The following is a 20,287-nucleotide window of genomic DNA, read 5'->3' on the forward strand; positions in this document are numbered from 1 at the left end:
TTTGACTGCAGGCATCCCGTCAGGCGGTCAATCATACGGAAACCTGCAGATTATATCACCCCTTTACTACTCTGGGTTCAGTATGTTTTATAAAAACTTCCATGTGCAATGAAGGTGACCTATGTTCTCTGACTGCCAAAATTCCGGGGTCTTTGTGACAGGTGTAACATGGCCCCTCTATGCATTAAGATCACACTACCTGACATTCCTCTTCATGCTACACAAGCACTGTAAGGGCTGGCAGAGAAGCATACACTAATCCCACCAGACAAGCTTCACTCTTCCTACGTGTTTAATACAGTGCACAGCTCAGGCATCAGACGCTCATTAAGCATGCGTTAACGGAGTCATTAATCGGAACAGAGATAATTAACCTAGCACCTTCAATCTGTTGTGCATAAAACCTCTCATTTTCCATCTCAGTCACTGCACCGGTCTCATCTCCCTGATCTGCAATTCTCACTGTGAGGTCCTGACTTCAGCAAGTGTGTTATTAGGAAGAGTTGTGTGTCACTGCGGAACACTGATCACATGCCTCTAATTGTTATACACAAATGACTGCTTTCACACAACCACACCCTCCGGCTTTCTATATGTCAGTACGAGAATGCTCATCAAAAGGATAGGTTTCATCCTATACGAACTGCGTTACCAGGAGACCCAGCAGCTGGTACAATCTGATGCTCTGCAGACACGCACAACAATGACACACATACTAGTATATCCCTCTATTTATATACTGTATATAAACCTCTCCATCTCTGGTGCCATCCAATTAGAAACAGACAAACCAACAGTAGTGATTGGCGGTCACAGACAACCACCCTCCCCCACCGAACCCCCCCCCCCCCCCCCCCCATATATGCAGGAGTGGCAACTAAACCAACGTTTCAGTCCTGTTCTCATACACTTTCATCAGGGTCTATATGCGCGTGCTCTGGAACAACATCCCCTGAGATACCTTCATGGAGGATTAAGCAATAGTGAAATGACACAAGAGGGACTATTCATATATAAGGTCTGACAATACATTTTATCTACTTACAAAAGGCGCTTACCACAATCTGCTTTTTCGGATTGATAATAAAAAATAAAAAAAATGTTTTACTTGACTCAACAGGAAAACATTGAACTACACGTGTGAAAGTTTCCAAGCAACTAGCAGGAGTTTACACTGTTAAACGACCAGCATGTTACCAACCCCATGGACCGTAAATGTTGTCTAATTTTAAGCCAAGGTAGATACAGTAGTGAGGAGGCACAATACTGCTTCACTGCACTGAGGTCATGGGTTTGATGCCCACCATAGTCCAATAGGTTTGGAGTTTGTATATTCTTCCTGTGCTTGCGTGGCTTTCCCCCAGGTACTCCGGTTCCTCCCACAATCCAAAAATATACTGTTAGGTTAATTGGCTCCCAACAAAATCAACCCTAGTGTGAATGTGTGTTTGTGTTGACATGCGGAACAGAGAGATTGTAAGTTCCACGGGGGCAGGGACTGATGTGAACGGCCAAATATACTCTGTGAAGCCATATCCAGATTTTTTTTTTTTTTTGGGGGGGGAGTGATGTAGGGCATAATGTACTCCGGGCCCCCCTTTCACAGGGGCCCCCCGGCCAGAGCACACTGCCATAATTAACTTTTCCTCTTAAGCAGCAGCAGAACCAGCAGCTAGAATGCGAGCAGGACAGTATGCAGTGTTGCCAGAGACACAGGAGTATCAAGTTTCATGATCTACCAACAGAGCTTTCTGACCAGAGGAGAGATAGGAGGGTGGAGAGAGCTGTAAGTGACACAGGGATCCCAGCTTCTCCTCCTCCGCGCCTGGGTGTCTGAGTCTTGTGTAAACTGTTATGCAACTAAACCATTAGGAGCTACAGATAGACAGACACACACAGAGTCCTCCTGAGTCATGTCCCAGTGTGTAAGTAGCACAGAGGCTGTTGCTATTCTTGCATGTGTCAAGATAAATTATTTTTTTCTGTGTGTATTTTAAGGTTAAGTTGTCTGAAAATGTTATATAATAGTTGTCTTTCAATTAGGTGGAGCTATAAACAGTACCCAGCCACTATTAAAGTATTAGTTTAAAACTAAAATACACCATTGGTTTAAATTTAATATACACAAGCCATACAACATGCTCTCTACCTGGACTTCCCTCTTAATTTATGACTGCAGTCACCTGTGTTGAAATACCTTTCTTATCAATTAAATCGTTCAACACAGGTGACGCCAATCATATATTAAGTTAGAAGTCCAGGTAGAGAGCATTTTGTCCATCCTGGAATGGAACATGTTGGAAGGTAAGCACAATCTAATATACACCACCTACCTTCCACCGGGGCCCTCCTGTCTTAAGTGCCCCGGGCACCCCCAAGTCTTAATCCGGCCATGTGTGAAGCGCTGCTGACCATGTGTGTGCTATATAAGTAACTGGTAATAAATAATGAACTGGCTATACAGAAATGCAAACATACAGCACCACCTAGTGGAGAGATTGAGCATTCATAGGACATCCCCAAGTTCCAAAGCATAAAACCATTGAAAGTATGAATCCATCCAAAACTGAAATAAATCTATTCTGCGCGTCATTCAGTAACACGTTCACTTATAAACAATAATTCTGCATATTACTTCTGTGGGGTCTGATGTGAGAAGAAAGTGTAACAGGGCCATTATACACCTGCTGGCTCTGTGAATTGCTATTTGATGCTTCTGCAGTCACTGAGCCATCAGGTCTCTAAGGGTCCAGCTACAAGGTCTTCGCTGCTTCTCTCAGCCTGTATCACACAGAAAACAGTGAGTATTAATGTTCTTCCTTCCGTGGACTTTACAGCTCAAAACCCGTGGGAAGCCAGGAAAGTTATATTCAGTATTAATGTTTAACCTACAGTACAGGACAATACTCAGAACTGAATTTTCAAAGAGTGGCTACCTTATGGCTGGTCTATCAGCTGCCTGACTGCCAACTAAGAAGAAATGTTGATGGCTGCTGCCCCTGGAAAAGCAAGGAGCAGGATAGACAACCCAAACTCAAAATGAACTCAAAAGCTCAGAAGCTGTGGCTTCGGCAAGGGTAGACTAAGACTTAGAAACAAGGACCAAAGGTCTCCGAAATGCATATTCTGCTTAACCAACATTTTACTATATAACATAGTAGCCCAACAGCATGACCTCACATGTTAAGTGGTTCATGGAGCCAAGGGTATGATCTGTTAATAGTTGAGTCTTCTGTACAGTCTCACATGTGCTATGTTATCTATGTGTTGGGTCCATGCAGAAAATGTAAAGAGGGCAGAGAATGTTACAAACAGGCTAATGCTTTTTAGGTTTAGCAGCTATTAAATAAGAGTTTGACATGGTAAATAATAACCAAAAGGTTGGCAAAGATTAATTTACTTCAAACCAGTAAGCCACATTTCTCACCTCCTTAGAGAGTCCTCTTCTGTGCTCTCCTCGGGGAGTTCCTGTGGTAAGGCCTCTTGGGATACATTCGGAGCTCTGTTAACAGTTGCAGGCTGACTGTAGACGCGTTCCCAGTGTCCAGTTTCAGGGTTATACGCTACTCCCACTGTTCTCTCATCCTGTGATGCCCCAGTTTCCAAACGTCCACTACCACCTGCCATGCTTCCTATATCCGGTCTTTCCACCACTGGTGCAACAGGCTGCTCTGTGCTGCCAGCGGCCAGACCAGCCTGGAAAGTGCTTGGTGAAGGAGCCGGGGGAGGCTGCCAGGTGGACACCCCCGCAGCCTCTGGATACGCTAGTGGGGTCCTTTCCCAGCGTAGAGTGTCATTGTTGAAGGTCAGCAGGTTGTGGCAAGCACGGCAGCGGTTAAGGTGTCCTCTAGGCTGATTTACGTTGCTATCATTACTGTGTGCCTGGTTTGGCTGGTGAGAAGTGCCAGGCTGTTCAGGTTCCAGATTGTTATTGAGCATCTCATGAGCTTGTCCAGGCGTAGTGCCTGGCGCACCAGGTTCCAGCTCATGTAGCCTGTCATACTCTAGGAAGAAGCGCCTCAGATCACACTGTAATTCCGTTCGGGTGGTTGATGGGTGAACAGGTGGTGGAGCGCCGGAGCTTTCTGGCTCTGTGCTGGGAAACCCTCGTCCCTCTGTGGCTGAAGTATATACAGATGAAGAGGCCTCGCCTTCCTGCTGCCGCAGAACGGACAACAGGCTTACGGATGAGGCACTCGTCCTGGGAGGCGGCATGGGCTCCATCTCAGAACGAGTTCCCATATTAAGCACAGTGCGAGTCCACTCAGATCCAGCTATATCTGTGGTTGGCTGCTGATAGCGAGACGGCTGCCCTGTAAGTGAGCGGCGCGTAGGTCCCAGGCTCAGATTGCGCAGTGTGTTACCGGCTGTACTGCTGTGTACGCTGCTGAAGGCAGAAGGTCGGCTTAGAAGCCCATGATCATGCTGAGCAGAGGACTGGTGGTGTTGACGATCCAAAGAATGTTGAGGGTCTGTCTGTACGGGAGAATAGGAAGTGGACGTAACCCCTGAAGAAGTGGAGGGAGCGCCAGGGGCTTCAGGGTGGGGGAAAAGAGGAGAAGACAGCCGTGCGCTGGAGCATCGGATGCAGAGGCACAGCATACTGGGGTCTTGGCAGCAGGGAGTGGTGACACCCGGGGCCCGCTCTCGGATGCGAGTATAAATGAGCCTTTGGTTGCTCTCAGTTGTTGGGGGAGGAGGTGGGGGTGGAGGTGGAGGGGAAGGAGTGGCAGAGTCTTGTACAGGAGGCTGCTCTCCAGCCTGAGTACTTGAGGAACGCGATGACAGCATGTGCAGGAAGTTGTGGAGCAATGGAGTACGACGTACTGGTTGAGTCTGCAGCAGGGAGCGCTGGCGGTAGATGGGAATCTCTGCACTGTCCAGGGGAATCTCTGACTCTTCATCACTCTGCAAGAGAACAAAGTAGGTAACCAGCCGTGCCTGGAGTCACTGTGCAACGCTACAGCCCATGTAATAGCTACAGCTGTATCAGTGGACATGTCCACCTAACCTTAGCCTACAGTATATACTACAGAACCTGCACTGCCTTCTATACTCAGGTAGCGGCATAGTGTGCATCCCTGCATGCATCCAGCCCCCCAGACATCAGCAGTTTCCTCACATAATCAAGGGCAAATAGTTCTGCACTGTGGGAGATGGAGAACGTGGCAGAGACATGCAGGACTGCACAATATTCTGCCCACTGCAGAGAGAGACAGCCTGTAACGGCTGAATATTCAGGTTAACATCCAACTAGCTCTGTAAGGCATCTAACAAATAGCACAGGGGGCCAGAACTACATTCATTATAATAAGAATTTACTTACCGATAATTCTATTTCTCGTAGTCCGTAGTGGATGCTGGGAACTCCGTAAGGACCATAAGGAATAGCGGCTCCGCAGGAGACTGGGCACAAAAGAAAAGCTTTAGGACTACCTGGTGTGCACTGGCTCCTCCCCCTATGACCCTCCTCCAAGCCTCAGTTAGGATACTGTGCCCGGACGAGCGTACACAATAAGGAAGGATTTTGAATCCCGGGTAAGACTCATACCAGCCACACCAATCACACCGTACAACTTGTGATATGAACCCAGTTAACAGCATGATAACAGAAGGAGCCTCTGGATAGATGGCTCACAACAACAACAATAACCCGATTTGTTAACAATAACCATGTACAAGTATTGCAGATAATCCGCACTTGGGATGGGCGCCCAGCATCCACTACGGACTACGAGAAATAGAATTATCGGTAAGTAAATTCTTATTTTCTCTGACGTCCTAGTGGATGCTGGGAACTCCGTAAGGACCATGGGGATTATACCAAAGCTCCCAAACGGGCGGGAGAGTGCGGATGACTCTGCAGCACCGAGTGAGAAAACTCCAGGTCCTCCTCAGCCAGAGTGTCAAATTTGTAAAATTTCACAAAAGTATTTGACCCTGACCAAGTAGCAGCTCGGCAAAGTTGTAAAGCCGAGACCCCTCGGGCAGCCGCCCAAGATGAGCCCACCTTCCTTGTGGAGTGGGCTTTTACAGATTTTGGCTGTGGCAGGCCTGCCACAGAATGCGCAAGCTGAATTGTACTACAAATCCAGCGAGCAATAGTCTGCTTAGAAGCAGGAGCACCCAGTTTGTTGGGTGCGTACAGGATAAATAGCGAGTCAGATTTTCTGACTCCAGCCGTCCTGGAAACATATATTTTCAGGGCCCTGACAACGTCCAGCAACTTGGAGTCCTCCAAGTCCTTAGTAGCCGCAGGTACCACAATAGGCTGGTTCAGATGAAACGCTGAAACCACCTTTGGGAGAAATTGAGGACGAGTCCTCAATTCTGCCCTGTCCGTATGAAAAAATCAGGTAAGGGCTTTTACAGGATAAAGCCGCCAATTCTGACACACGCCTGGCTGAAGCCAGGGCCAACAGCATGACCACTTTCCATGTGAGATATTTTAAGTCCACAGTGTTGAGTGGTTCAAACCAATGTGATTTTAGGAAACCCAAAACAACATTCAGATCCCAGGGTGCCACTGGAGGCACAAAAGGAGGCTGTATATGTAGCACTCCCTTAACAAACGTCTGGACTTCAGGCACTGAAGCCAGTTCTCTCTGAAAGAAAATAGACAGGGCCGAAATCTGGACCTTAATGGATCCTAATTTTAGGCCCATAGACACTCCTGTTTGCAGGAAATGCAGGAATCGACCAAGTTGAAATTCCTCCGTCGGGGCCTTTTTGGCCTCGCACCACGCAACATATTTCCGCCAGATGCGGTGATAATGCTTTGCGGTTACATCCTTTCTGGCTTTTATCAAAGTAGGGATGACTTCGTCTGGAATGCCTTTTTCCTTTAGGATCCGGCGTTCAACCGCCATGCCGTCAAACGCAGCCGCGGTAAGTCTTGGAACAGACAGGGTCCCTGCTGGAGCAGGTCCCTTCTCAGAGGTAGAGGCCACGGGTCCTCTGTGAGCATTTCTTGAAGTTCCGGGTACCAAGTCCTTCTTGGCCAATCCGGAGCCACGAGAATAGTTCTTACTCCTCCCCGCCGTATAATCCTCAGCACTTTGGGTATGAGAGGCAGAGGAGGGAACACATACACTGACTGGTACACCCACGGTGTTACCAGAGCGTCCACAGCTATTGCTTGAGGGTCCCTTGACCTGGCGCAATACCTGTCCAGTTTTTTGTTGAGGCGGGACGCCATCATGTCCACCTTTGTTTTTTCCCAACGGTTTACAATCATGTGGAAGACTTCTGGGTGAAGTCCCCACTCTCCCGGGTGGAGGTCGTGCCTGCTGAGGAAGTCTGCTTCCCAGTTGTCCACTCCCGGAATGAACACTGCTGACAGTGCTATCACATGATTTTCCGCCCAGCGAAGAATCCTTGCAGCTTCTGCCATTGCCCTCCTGCTTCTTGTGCCGCCCTGTCTGTTTACGTGGGCGACTGCCGTGATGTTGTCCGACTGGATCAGCACCGGCTGACCTTGAAGCAGAGGTCTTGCTTGGCTCAGAGCATTGTAAATGGCTCTTAACTCCAGGATATTTATGTGAAGTGATGTCTCCAGGCTTGACCACAAGCCCTGGAAGTTTTTTCCCTGTGTGACTGCTCCCCAGCCTCGCAGGCTGGCATCTGTGGTCACCAGGACCCAGTCTTGAATGCCGAATCTGCGGCCCTCTAGAAGATGAGCACTCTGCAACCACCACAGGAGAGACACCCTTGTCCTTGGGGACAGGGTTATCCGCCGATGCATCTGAAGATGCGATCCGGACCATTTGTCCAGCAGGTCCCAATGGAATGTTCTTGCGTGGAATCTGCCGAATGGGATTGCTTCGTAGGAAGCCACCATTTTTCCCAGGACCCTTGTGCATTGATGCACTGATACTTGGCCTGGTTTTAGGAGGTTTCTGACTAGCTCGGATAACTCTCTGGCTTTCTCTTCCGGGAGAAACACCTTTTTCTGGACTGTGTCCAGGATCATCCCTAGGAATAGATGACGTGTCGTCGGGATCAGCTGCGATTTTGGGATATTGAGAATCCAACCGTGCTGCCGCAGCACTACTTGAGATAGTGCTACTCCGACTACCAACTGTTCCTCGGATCTTGCCCTTATCAGGAGATCGTCCAAGTAAGGGATAAATAAAACTCCTTTCCTTCGAAGGAGTATCATCATTTCGGCCATTACTTTGGTAAAGACCCGGGGCGCCGTGGACAATCCAAACGGCAGCGTCTGAAACTGATAGTGGCAGTTCTGTACCACAAACCTGAGGTACCCTTGGTGAGAAGGGTAAATTGGGACATGGAGGTAAGCATCCTTGATGTCCAGAGACACCATATAATCCCCTTCTTCCAGGTTCGCGATCACCGCTCTGAGTGACTCCATCTTGAATTTGAACCTCTGTATGTAAGTGTTCAAAGATTTTAGATTTAAAATAGGTCTCACCGAGCCATCCGGCTTCGGTACCACAAACAGCGTGGAATAATACCCCTTTCCCTGTTGCAGGAGGGGTACCTTGATTATCACCTGCTGAGAATACAGCTTGTGAATGGCTTCCAATACCGCCTCCCTGTCGGAGGGAGACGTCGGTAAGGCAGACTTTAGGAAACGGCGGGGGGGAGACGTCTCGAATTCCAATTTGTACCCCTGAGATACCACCTGAAGGATCCAGGGGTCCACTTGTGAGTGAGCCCACTGCGCGCTGAAATTCTTGAGACGGGCCCCCACCGTGCCCGAGTCCGCTTGTAGAGCCCCAGCGTCATGCTGAGGACTTGGCAGAAGTGGGAGAGGGCTTCTGTTCCTGGGAACTGGCTGTTTGCTGCAGCCTTTTTCCTCTCCCTCTGCCACGGGGCAGAAATGAGGAGCCTTTTGCCCGCTTGCCCTTATGGGGCCGAAAGGACTGCGCCTGATAATACGGCGTCTTCTTATGTTGAGAGGCTACCTGGGGTAAAAATGTGGATTTCCCAGCAGTTGCCGTGGACACTAGGTCCAATAGACCTACCCCAAATAACTCCTCCCCTTTATAAGGCAATACTTCCATATGCCTTTTGGAATCAGCATCACCTAACCACTGCCGCGTCCATAACCCTCTTCTGGCAGATATGGACAGCGCACTTACTCTTGATGCGAGTCGGCAAATATCCTTCTGTGCATCACGCATATTTAAAAATGCATCTTTTAAATGCTCTATAGTCAGTAATATACTGTCCCTATCCAGGGTATCAATATTTTCAGTCAGGGAATCCGACCACGCCACCCCAGCACTGCACATCCAGGCTGAGGCGATTGCTGGTCGCAGTATAACACCCGTGTGAGTGTATATACATTTTAGGATATTCTCCTGCTTTCTGTCAGCAGGTTCCTTAAGGGCGGCCGTATCAGGAGACGGTAGTGCCACCTGTTTAGACAAGCGTGTGAGCGCTTTATCCACCCTAGGGGGTGTTTCCCAACGTGCCCTATCCTCTGGCGGGAAGGGGTATGATGCCAATAACCTTTTAGGGATTATCAGTTTTTTATCGGGAGAAACCCACGCTTCATCACACACTTAATTTAATTCCTCAGATGCAGGAAAAACTACAGGTAGTTTTTTCTCACCAAACATAATACCCTTTTTAGTGGTACTTGTACTATCAGAAATGTGTAAAACATTTTTCATTGCCTCAATCATGTAACGTGTGGCCCTACTGGAAGTCACATTCGTCTCTTCATCGTCAACACTGGAGTCAGTATCCGTGTCGGCGTCTGTATCTGCCACCTGAGGTAGCGGGCGTTTTAGAGCCCCTGATGGTCTTTGAGACGCCTGGACAGGCACAAGCTGAGTAGCCGGCTGTCTCATGTCATCAACCGTCTTTTGTAAAGAGCTGACACTTTCACGTAATTCCTTCCATAAGCCCATCCACTCAGGTGTCGACTCCCTAGGGGGTGACATCTCCATTATAGGCAATTGCTCCGCCTCCACATCATTTTCCTCCTCATACATGTCGACACAGTCGTACCGACACACAGCACACACACAGGGAATGCTCTGATAGAGGACAGGACCCAACTAGCCTTTTGGGGAGACAGAGGGAGAGTATGCCAGCACACACCAGAGCGCTATATATATGTTGGGATAACACTATACAGAGTGTTTTTCCCCTTATAGCTGCTGTTTATATTATACTGCGCCTAATTAGTGCCCCCCCCTCTTGTTTTACCCTTTTCTGTAGTGCAGGACTGCAGGGGAGAGTCAGGGAGACGTCCTTCCAGCGGAGCTGTGAGGGAAAATGGCGCCAGTGTGCTGAGGATATAGGCTCCGCCCCCTTCTCGGCGGACTTTTCTCCCGCTTTTTTCAGGAATCTGGCAGGGGTTAATATACATCCATATAGCCCTGGGGGTTATATGTGATGTATTTTAGCCAGCCAAGGTGTTCATATTGCTGCTCAGGGCGCCCCCCCCCAGCGCCCTGCACCCATCAGTGACCGGAGCGTGTGGTGTGCATGAGGAGCAATGGCGCACAGCTGCAGTGCTGTGCGCTACCTCGGTGAAGACTGATGTCTTCTGCCGCCGATTTTCCGGACTTCTTCTTGCTTCTGGCTCTGTAAGGGGGCCGGCGGCGCGGCTCTGGGACCGGACTCCGAGGCTGGGCCTGTGTTCGGTCCCTCTGGAGCTAATGGTGTCCAGTAGCCTAAGAAGCCCAAGCTGGCTGCAAGCAGGCAGGTTCGCTTCTTCTCCCCTTAGTCCCTCGATGCAGTGAGCCTGTTGCCAGCAGGTCTCACTGAAAATAAAAAACCTAAAACTAACTTTTCCTAAGAAGCTCAGGAGAGCCCCCTAGATTGCACCCAGCTCGGTCGGGCACAAAAATCTAACTGAGGCTTGGAGGAGGGTCATAGGGGGAGGAGCCAGTGCACACCAGGTAGTCCTAAAGCTTTTCTTTTGTGCCCAGTCTCCTGCGGAGCCGCTATTCCCCATGGTCCTTACGGAGTTCCCAGCATCCACTAGGACGTCAGAGAAATGTATATTACATTACACTGGCTTATTATTATAAAACCCCTTTCCAAACACACACACAGGCTGGTTAATATGCAGATTCTCTTTAGATTGATATAAATATGCAAAAAACATAGGGGCACGGAGTTCCCTAGAACCTCATAATTGTAGCATCTGTTGCATTTAAGGGACCCTAAAGCTCACAATATTAAAATATATAACACGTGACACCCGAGAACCAATGAGATGCCATTTTGAGATCCAGGTAAATCGGAACCCACTCATCTCTAACATAAAATATAATATATAGACAGATCGATACACTGATCGATAGATAGAAAATTATTGATGTTAGGCTTCCTCAAAATGGTTTAATATTAAAATATTATGGACGGGATGTAATGCCGTCCGAGTTTTCTGCAAGTGCAGGTGGCTGGACAAAGTCGGACGTTTTAGTTTTAAAAGCAGCAATCATTTATAAGGCATGGTTCTATCCCGCACCTCCGGCCAACTCGGATGCCATTACATCCAGCCCATTATGCGTCTCTTCCGAGCTTCCCTTGCACAGTGCATAGACTGGATGGTAGACAATACCACTGCATTTCTCAGACTCCCATATCATTAAGCAGGAAGGGAAAGAACAGTATCAGGACTGTCATGAAGAAAACAGAAAGCTCCACAGCACAAAGCAGTGTTGCCATAAGCACACAGCAGGGTCTGAGGCACCACAAGGAGAGGAGGCAAGATCCCAGTAATGCTCACAGTGCTGCACTCTAGCCAAGTGATACCGGCCTGAATAGCACCGGAGCACGTCACCGCCTCTGCTCACGTCTCTTTCTGCAGCTTTGCTCTATTTGGAAGCTTACAACAAACAGTGCAGGACCGCATTGTGCTGCTCTAGTGCAGAGAACGTCATCACAAATCTCCTTTACGTGGAGCCAGGAATGTTATTGAATAGCTCTTTGGGGTGGGGGTGGGGAGGAGATACGGAGCAATGTAATATTTTGTTTCATGCTTATTACTCTAATAACAGAGCCAAGAGGCTTACCTGCTGGTTAGAGGGGTTCACAATAGCAGTAAGAAGATAATGCCCAAGGGGATCAAATCGTACCAATCTGCAGGAGACAAACACTGGTTAATTCAAGGAAGAATTTAAGAAACAACTTAAGAGTAGTAGACAACTTGCATGTATAAGTCATTTATACTTCATATTTATTTATTTATTTATTTATTTGCATTTGGCATCACAATACACCTCATCAGTTTACTACAGGACACAAATAACCATGTGCTGCTTGGAGACCCTGATCCTTCATCTATCGATCTCTCAGTCTCTCTCTTCCTGCTGCCTCCATTTCTTTCCACACACAGGGGTAGATGGATGAGAAGGTGTTACTTGTATTTCCGCACGTTATGTGCTGTAATTACTGGTTCCCGGCATGTAATAATGCTGAGTGATATCCAGATTGCCGGAGGCGCTATGCGCGGTCATTACTGGCATAGCTACAGCAGTAGCCGATCTGGTTTTGCAAGTTATGGTCAGTAACATTACTGACCGGTTATAACAGCTGCAGCTACTGATTTCGACCTCTCCAGCTGTCAGTGCCGCACACACAGCACTGTCTCTGGGTGTTGAAATATGCAGCCAAAGATGGTTCTTGCAAAAAAGGAGATTTATGGTAAGACCATTGTTAAAATAAGAATTTAAACCTACCGGTAAATCTTTTTCTCCTAGTCCGTAGAGGATGCTGGGGACTCAGTAAGGACCATGGGGGTATAGACGGGCTACGCAGGAGACATGGGCACTATAAAGAACTTTAGATGGGTGTGCACTGGCTCCTCCCTCTATGCCCCTCCTCCAGACCTCAGTTAGAGAACTGTGCCCAGAGGAGACGGACAGTACAAGGAAAGGAATTTTGTTAATCTAAGGGCAAGATTCATACCAGCCCACACCATCCACACCGTATAACCTGGAATATACGCAACCAGTCAACAGTATGAACAAAAACAGCATCAGCCAAAGACTGATCTCAACTGTAACATAACCCTTATGTAAGCAATAACTATATACAAGCCTTGCAGAAATACGTCCTCACTGGGACGGGCGCCCAGCATCCTCTACGGACTAGGAGAAAAAGATTTACCGGCAGGTTTAAAATCTTATTTTCTCTTACGTCCTAGAGGATGCTGGGGACTCTGTAAGGACCATGGGGATTATACCAAAGCTCCAGACCGGGCGGGAGAGTGCGGATGACTCTGCAGCACCGATTGAGCAAACATGAGGTCCTCATCAGCCAGGGTATCAAACTTGTAGAATTTAGCAAAAGTGTTTGAACCCGACCAAGTCGCCGCTCGGCAAAGCTGTAATGCCGAGACGCCTCGGGCAGCCGCCCAAGAAGAGCCCACCTTCCTAGTGGAATGGGCCTTTACCGAATTTGGTAATGGCAATCCAGCCGTAGAATGAGCCTGCTGAATCGTGTTACAGATCCAGCGAGCAATAGTCTGCTTAGAAGCAGGAGCGCCAACCTTGTTGCCTGCATACAGGATAAACAGTGCCTCTATTTTCCTAACCCGAGCCGTCCTGGCTACATAAATTTTTAAGGCCCTGACTACATCAAGGGACATGGAATCCTCCAAGTCACCCGTAGCCACAGGTACCACAATAGGTTGATTCATATGAAACGATGAAACCACTTTAGGCAAAAATTGAGGACGAGTCCTTAATTCCGCTCTATCCACATGGAAAATCAGATAGGGCCTTTTGTGAGACTGAGCCGCCAATTCGGACACCCGCCTTGCAGATGCCAAGGCCAACAACATGACCACCTTCCAAGTGAGAAATTTTAATTCAACCGTTTGAAGAGGTTCAAACCAGTGCGATTTTAGGAACTGTAACACCACGTTAAGGTCCCATGGTGCCACCGAAGGCACAAAAAGAGGCTGTATGTGCAGCACTCCCTTTACAAAAGTCTGGACTTCTGGGAGAGAAGCCAATTCCTTCTGAAAGAAAATTGATAGGGTCGAAATCTGTACCTTAATGGAGCCTAATTTTAGGCCCATATCCACTCCTGTCTGTAGAAAGTGGAGAAAACGGCCCAGATGGAATTCCTCAGTAGGAGCATTCTTGGCTTCACAACAAGATACATACTTTCTCCAGATACGGTGATAATGTTTCGCCGTCACCTCCTTCCTAGCCTTTATCAGAGTAGGGATGACTTCTTCCGGAATGCCTTTCCCAGCTAGGATTCGGTGTTCAACCGCCATGCCGTCAAACGTAACCGCGGTAAGTCTTGGAACACGCAGGGCCCCTGTTGCAACAGGTCCTCTCTGAGAGGAAGAGGCCACGGATCTTCTGTGAGTATTTCCTGAAGATCTGAATACCAGGCCCTTCGAGGCCAATCTGGAACAATGAGAATTGTACGCACGCCTTTTCGTCTTATGATTCTCAATATCTTTGAGATGAGTGGAAGAGGAGGGAACACAGACTGACTGAAACACCCACGGTGTCACCAGGGCGTCTACCGCTACTGCCTGAGGGTCCCTTGACCTGGCACAATACCTCTGAAGCTTCTTGTTGAGGCGTGACGCCATCATGTCTATTTGAGGAAGTCCCCAATGACTTGTTATCTCTGCAAAAACTTCTTGATGAAGTCCCCACTCTCCTGGATGGAGATCGTGTCTGCTGAGGAAGTCTGCTTCCCAGTTGTCCACTCCCGGAATGTAGACTGCTGCCAACCCGCTTATGTGATTCTCCGCTCAGCGAAGAATCCTGGTGGCTTCCGCCATTTCCGCTCTGCTCCTTGTCCCGCCTTGGCGGTTTACATGAGCCACGGCTGTGACGTTGTCTGATTGAATCAGAACCGGTAGGTCGCGAAGAAGCTTGACGTAGGCCGTTGTATATGGCCCTCAATTCCAGTATGTTGATGTGTAGACGAGCCTCCTGGCTTGCCCATAGTCCCTGAAAGTTTTTTCCTTGTGTGACTGCTCCCCACCCTCGGAGGCTCACGTCCGTGGTCACCAGAACCCAGTCCTGAATGCCGAACCTGCGACCCTCTAGAAGGTGTGCACTCCGTAGCCACCACAAGAGAGACACCCTGGCCCTGGGGGGACAGGCTTATTTTCTGATGAATTTGAAGATGGGACCCGGACCACTTGTCCAGAAGGTCCCACTGAAACGTCCTCGCATGAAACCTGCCGAAGGGGATGGCCTCGTAGGTCGCCACCATTTTCCCCAGTACTCGAGTGCATTGATGGACTGACACTCTTTTCGGTTTTAACAGGTCTCTGACCATGTTCTGGAGTTCCTGGGCTTTTTCCATTGGGAGAAAAACCCCTCTTTTGTTCCGTGTCCAGAATCATGCCTAAGAAAGATAGCCGAGTTGTTGGAACAAACTGTGACTTTGGTAGATTCAGAATCCAGCCATGTTGCTGCAGCACTCTCAGGGAGAGCGCCACGCTTTTCAGCAACTGATCTCTCGAACACGCTTTTATCAGGAGATCGTCCAAGTACGGGATAATTGTGACTCCCTGCCGGCGCAGGAGCACCATCATTTCCGCCATTACCGTGGTGAAAATCCTCGGGGCCGTGGAAAGCCCAAACGGCAACGTCTGAAACTGATAATGACAGTCCTGTACAGCGAATATCAGGTACGCCTGATGAGGGGGATATATGGGGACATGAAGGTATGCGTCCTTTATGTCCAGTGACACCATAAATTCCCCCCTTCCAGGCTGAAGATAACTGCCCGGAGCGATTCCATCTTGAATTTGAACTTTTTCAAGTACAGGTTTAGGGATTTTAAATTTAGAATGGGTCTGACCGAGCCATCCGGTTTCGGGACCACAAATAGGGTTGAATAGTACCCCTTCCCCTGTTGAACTAGGGGAACCTCGACAACCACTTGTTGTTGACACAGTTTTTGAATTGCAGCTAAAACTATCTCCCTTTCTGGGGAAGAAGCTGGCAAAGCAGATTTGAAAAACCGGCGAAGAGGCACGTCTTCGAATTCCAGCTTGTAACCCTGGGATACAATTTCCATTGCCCAAGGATCCACGTCTGACTGAACCCAGACGTGGCTGAAGAGTCGAAGACGTGCCCCCACCGTCGCGGATTCCCTTTTGTAAGGTAAAACTTCCATATGCTTCTTTGATTCGGCATCACCCGTCCATTGGCGGGTCCACAGGGCTCGCCTAGCAGAAATCGCCATGGCGTTGGCTCTCGAACCTAGCAGACCAACGTCTCTCTGAGCGTCTCTCATATATAAGACTGCATCTTTAATGTGACCTAAGGTCAATTAAATGGTATCCCTATCCAGGCTATCAATGTCAGCTGACAAAGTATCCGTCCAAGCCGCAACAGCGCTACAAACCCAAATCGACGCTATTGCCGGTCTGAGCAAGGCACCCGTATGTGTATAAATCGATTTTAAGGTAGTTTCCTGTCTGCGATCAGCAGGATCCTTGAGGGCTGCCGTGTCTGGAGACGGTAGCGCCATCTTTTTGGACAAGAGCGTTAACGCCTTTTCCACCCTTGGTGAGGATTCCCACCGTAACCTGTCCTGCGCAGGGAAAGGATACGCCATAAGAAATCTTTTGGGAATCTGCAGTTTGTCTGGAGTTTCCAAAGCCTTTTCAAATAACGCGTTCAGCTCATGAGATGGGGGAAAAGTTACCTCAGGTTTCTTTTCCTTAAGCATGAGTACCCTCTTGTCAGGGACAGAGGGGTCATCTGTGATATGTAGAACATCCTTTATTGAAATAATCATATAATGAATACTTTTGGCCACCCTTGGGTGTAACCTCGCATCATCGTAGTCGACACTGGAGTCAGAATCCGTGTCGGTAGCAGTGTCTGCTACTTGGGACAGGGGACGTTTCTGAGACCCTGAAGGGCCCTGTGACAGTCAAAGCCATGGATTGACTCCCTGTTCTATCCCTGGACTCTACTTTGTCCAATCTCTGATGTAATAAAGATACATTTGCATTTAAAACATTCAACATATCCAACCAATCAGGTGTCGGCGTTGCCGACGGAGACACCACAATCATCTGCTCCACCTCCTCCTTAGACGAGCCTTCCGCTTCAGACATGCCGACACACGCGTACCGACACCCCCACACACTCAGGGATATATCTATATGGAGACAGTTCCCCAATAAGGCCCTTTGGAGAGACAGAGAGAGAGTATGCCAGCACACACCCAGCGCCAACTGACACTGGAAACAAAATTCCCAGATAAAACAGTGATTACATATATATATATATATATATATATTAAAAGTGCCCCCCCCCTTTTTTGCCCTCTGTCACCGTGTTCAGCAGGGGAGAGTCTGGGGAGCCAGCTTCTCTGCAGTGTGATGTGGAGAAAATGGCGCTGGTTAGTGCTGGAGGATCAAGCTCCGCCCCCTCAGCGGCGGGCTTCGGTCCCGCTTAAATTTCCAATACTGGCGGGGGATTATATAATATACTGCCTCCGCAGCCTATATATATATATGTTAGCCAGTCCCTAGAGGTTTATTATTGCTGCCTAGGGCGCCCCCCCCTGCGCCCTGCACCCTTCAGTGCCCGCTGTGTGTGGGAGCAATGCGCGTTACCTCAGAGAAGATCTGAAGTCTTCTGCCGCCTTTGAAGTCTTCTTTCTTCTTATACTCACCCGGCTTCTATCTTCCGGCTCTGCGAGGAGGACGGCGGCGTGGCTCCGGGACGAACGGCGAGGGTGAGACCTGCGTTCCGACTCCCTCTGGAGCTAATGGTGTCCAGTAGCCTAAGAAGCAGGGCCTATCATTTAAGTAGGTCTGCTTCTCTCCCCTCAGTCCCACGATGCAGTGAGCCTGTTGCCAGCAGTGCTCCCTGAAAATCAAAAACCTAACAAAATTGTTTTTCAGAGAAACTCAGGAGAGCTCCCCTGTAGTGCACCCAGTCTCCTCTGGGCACAGGATCTAACCGAGGTCTGGAGGAGGGGCATAGAGGGAAGAGCCAGTGCACACCCATCTAAAGTTCTTTATAGTGCCCATGTCTCCTGCGGAGCCCGTCTACACCCCCATGGTCCTTACGGAGTCCCCAGCATCCTCTAGGACGTAAGAGAAATCTCTTTCTGCGAGGTACACTGGATTCCACAGGGAATAACATTGGGGTGTAGAGTTGGATCTTGATCCGAGGCACCAACAGGTTAAAGCTTTGACTGTTCCCAGGATGCACTGAACAGTCTCCTCTATACCCCCGCCTCCAGGCACTGGAGCTCAGTTCAACCAGTCCAATGCAGTAGCAGATAAAAGACGACAGTAGTTAGTAGCCACAAACAACCCCATTCTCACGACAGGAGAAGGTACCAACGGCTAATGCCATACAAAACCAAAGAAGCTAAGCGTGTCAGTGTAGGCGCCCTGTGGAATCCAGTTTACCTCACCAGAAAGATTTAACCATGGTAAATCTTACCATAAATCTCCTTTTCTGCAGCGGGGTACACTGATATTCCACAGGGAATAACATCGGGGATGTCCTAAAGCAGTTCCTCATGGGAGGGGATGCACTGTAGCGGGCACAAGAACCCAGCGTCCAAAGGAAGCATCCTGGGAGGCGGAAGTATCAAAGGGCATAGAACCTGTTGAACGCGTTCACTGAGGAACACATAACCGCCTTGCACAATTGTTCTAGGGACGCGACACAACGAGCCGTCCAAGAAGGTCCAACAGACAGAGTAGAATGGGCCGTGATAGTAGCAGGAGCTGGAAGACCAGCCTGTACATAAGCTTGTGCAATCACCATTCTAATCCATCTGGCCAAGATCTGCTTATTCGCAGGCCAGCCACGTTTGTGAAAACCAAAAAAGGACAAAGAGAGAATCAGGTCTCCTAAGAGAGTCGGTTCTCTTCACACATATACGGAGAGCCCGTACCACATCCAAAGACCGTTTTTTGGAGGACAAACCAGGAGAGATAAAGGCCGGAACCACAATCTCTTGATTAAGGTGGAAAGACACCACCTTAGGCAGATAACCAGGGCGAGTTCTAAGAACGGTGAAAAAAATCAGATGGGTGTCTTATCCTGTCGGTCACCCTAAGTCTGAAACCCTTCTAGCAAAGGCAATAGCCAGCAAAAATAAGACCTTAAGTGTAAGCCATTTAAGGTACAGACTCAAGAGATTCAAACAGAGACTCTTGGAGGGCATCCAGAACAACCAACAAATCCCAAGGAGCCACAGGAGGGACATAGGGATATTGAATCCGTAAAACGCCCTGAGTGAAAGTATGAACATCAGGCAGAGTCGCAATTTTTCTTTGAAACCAAAACAGACAAGGCTGAAATATGAGCCTTGAGGGAGGCCAGACGAAGGCCTAAGTCCAGGCCCTGTTGCAGAAAAGCCAAAAGTTTGGCAGTACTGAACTTGTACGCATCATAATTCTTAGCCGCACACCAGGTGAAGTAAGAATTCCAGACCCTATAATAAATCCGAGCCAAAGCCGGTTTACGGGCTTTCAACATAGTTTGAATGACCACCTCAGAAAATCCCTTGGCCCTCAGAACTGAAGCGTCAAGAGCCACGCCGTCAAAGCCAGTCGGGACAGATCCTGGTAGACACAAGGGCCCTGAACGAGGAGGTCTGGGCGTTGCGGAAGTAGAAGAGGACGTTCTATCGAGAGACCCTGCAGTTCTGATAACCAATGCCGTCTGGGCCACGCTGGAGCGATTAGAAGTAGTAATCCTCCTCCTTGTTTGAACTTACTTGTTACCCTGAGCAGGAGTGACACTGGAGGGAACACGTATGGCATCCGAAAGTTCCATGGAATAGCCAGGGCATTCACGAACGCTGCTTGAGGATCCCTTGACCTGGCTCCTGAAGACCGAAACCTTGTGATTGTGTCGAGACGCTATCAGGTCTACATCTGGTAGGCCCCACTTGTCCACTAGGAGTTGAAAGACTTCCGGATGAAGACTCCACTCTCCGGCGTGTACGTCTTGATGACCGAGGAAGTCCGCTTCCCAGTTGAGGACTCCCGGAATGAACATTGCCGATATGGCTGATAGATGGCGTTCCACCCATAGAAGAATCATTGACACTTCCATCATTGCCATGCGGCTTCGAGTGCTGCTTTGATGATTTATGTATGCCACCGTGGTGGCGTTGTCCGACTGTACTTGAACAGGCCTGTTCTGTACCAGAGGCAGGGCCAGTTTCAGAGCACTGAACACTGCCTGCAACTCCAGAATGTTTATCGTAAAGAGAGATTCCACCCTGGTCCACCGACCCTGAAGAGAGTATTACTCCAACACCACGCCCCAACCCCGCAGACTGGAATCCGTCGTTGGGAGGACCCAGTTGGAGATCCAGA

The 20,287-nt window shown here is 48.8% G+C and overlaps 1 protein-coding gene across 5 annotated transcripts in view; it reads right to left on the reverse strand.

Moving 5' to 3' along the window:
* The window catches only part of AMBRA1 (autophagy and beclin 1 regulator 1), a 154,321-nt gene that overhangs the window by 101,534 nt on the left and 32,500 nt on the right, over positions 1 to 20,287 (reverse strand). For all 5 annotated transcript variants that reach the window (XM_063944524.1, XM_063944526.1, XM_063944525.1 and 2 more), the window contains exons 6-7: positions 12,006 to 12,072; positions 3,428 to 4,908 (exon numbers count right to left, since the gene is read on the reverse strand). In XM_063944524.1, coding sequence (XP_063800594.1) covers positions 3,428 to 4,908; positions 12,006 to 12,072 — 1,548 coding nt within the window. The remainder of the gene's footprint in view (positions 1 to 3,427; positions 4,909 to 12,005; positions 12,073 to 20,287) is intronic.

The sequence above is a fragment of the Pseudophryne corroboree genome, chromosome 11 (genome assembly GCF_028390025.1).
Source record: "Pseudophryne corroboree isolate aPseCor3 chromosome 11, aPseCor3.hap2, whole genome shotgun sequence".
In the NCBI taxonomy this organism is placed as follows: Eukaryota; Metazoa; Chordata; class Amphibia; order Anura; family Myobatrachidae; genus Pseudophryne; species Pseudophryne corroboree.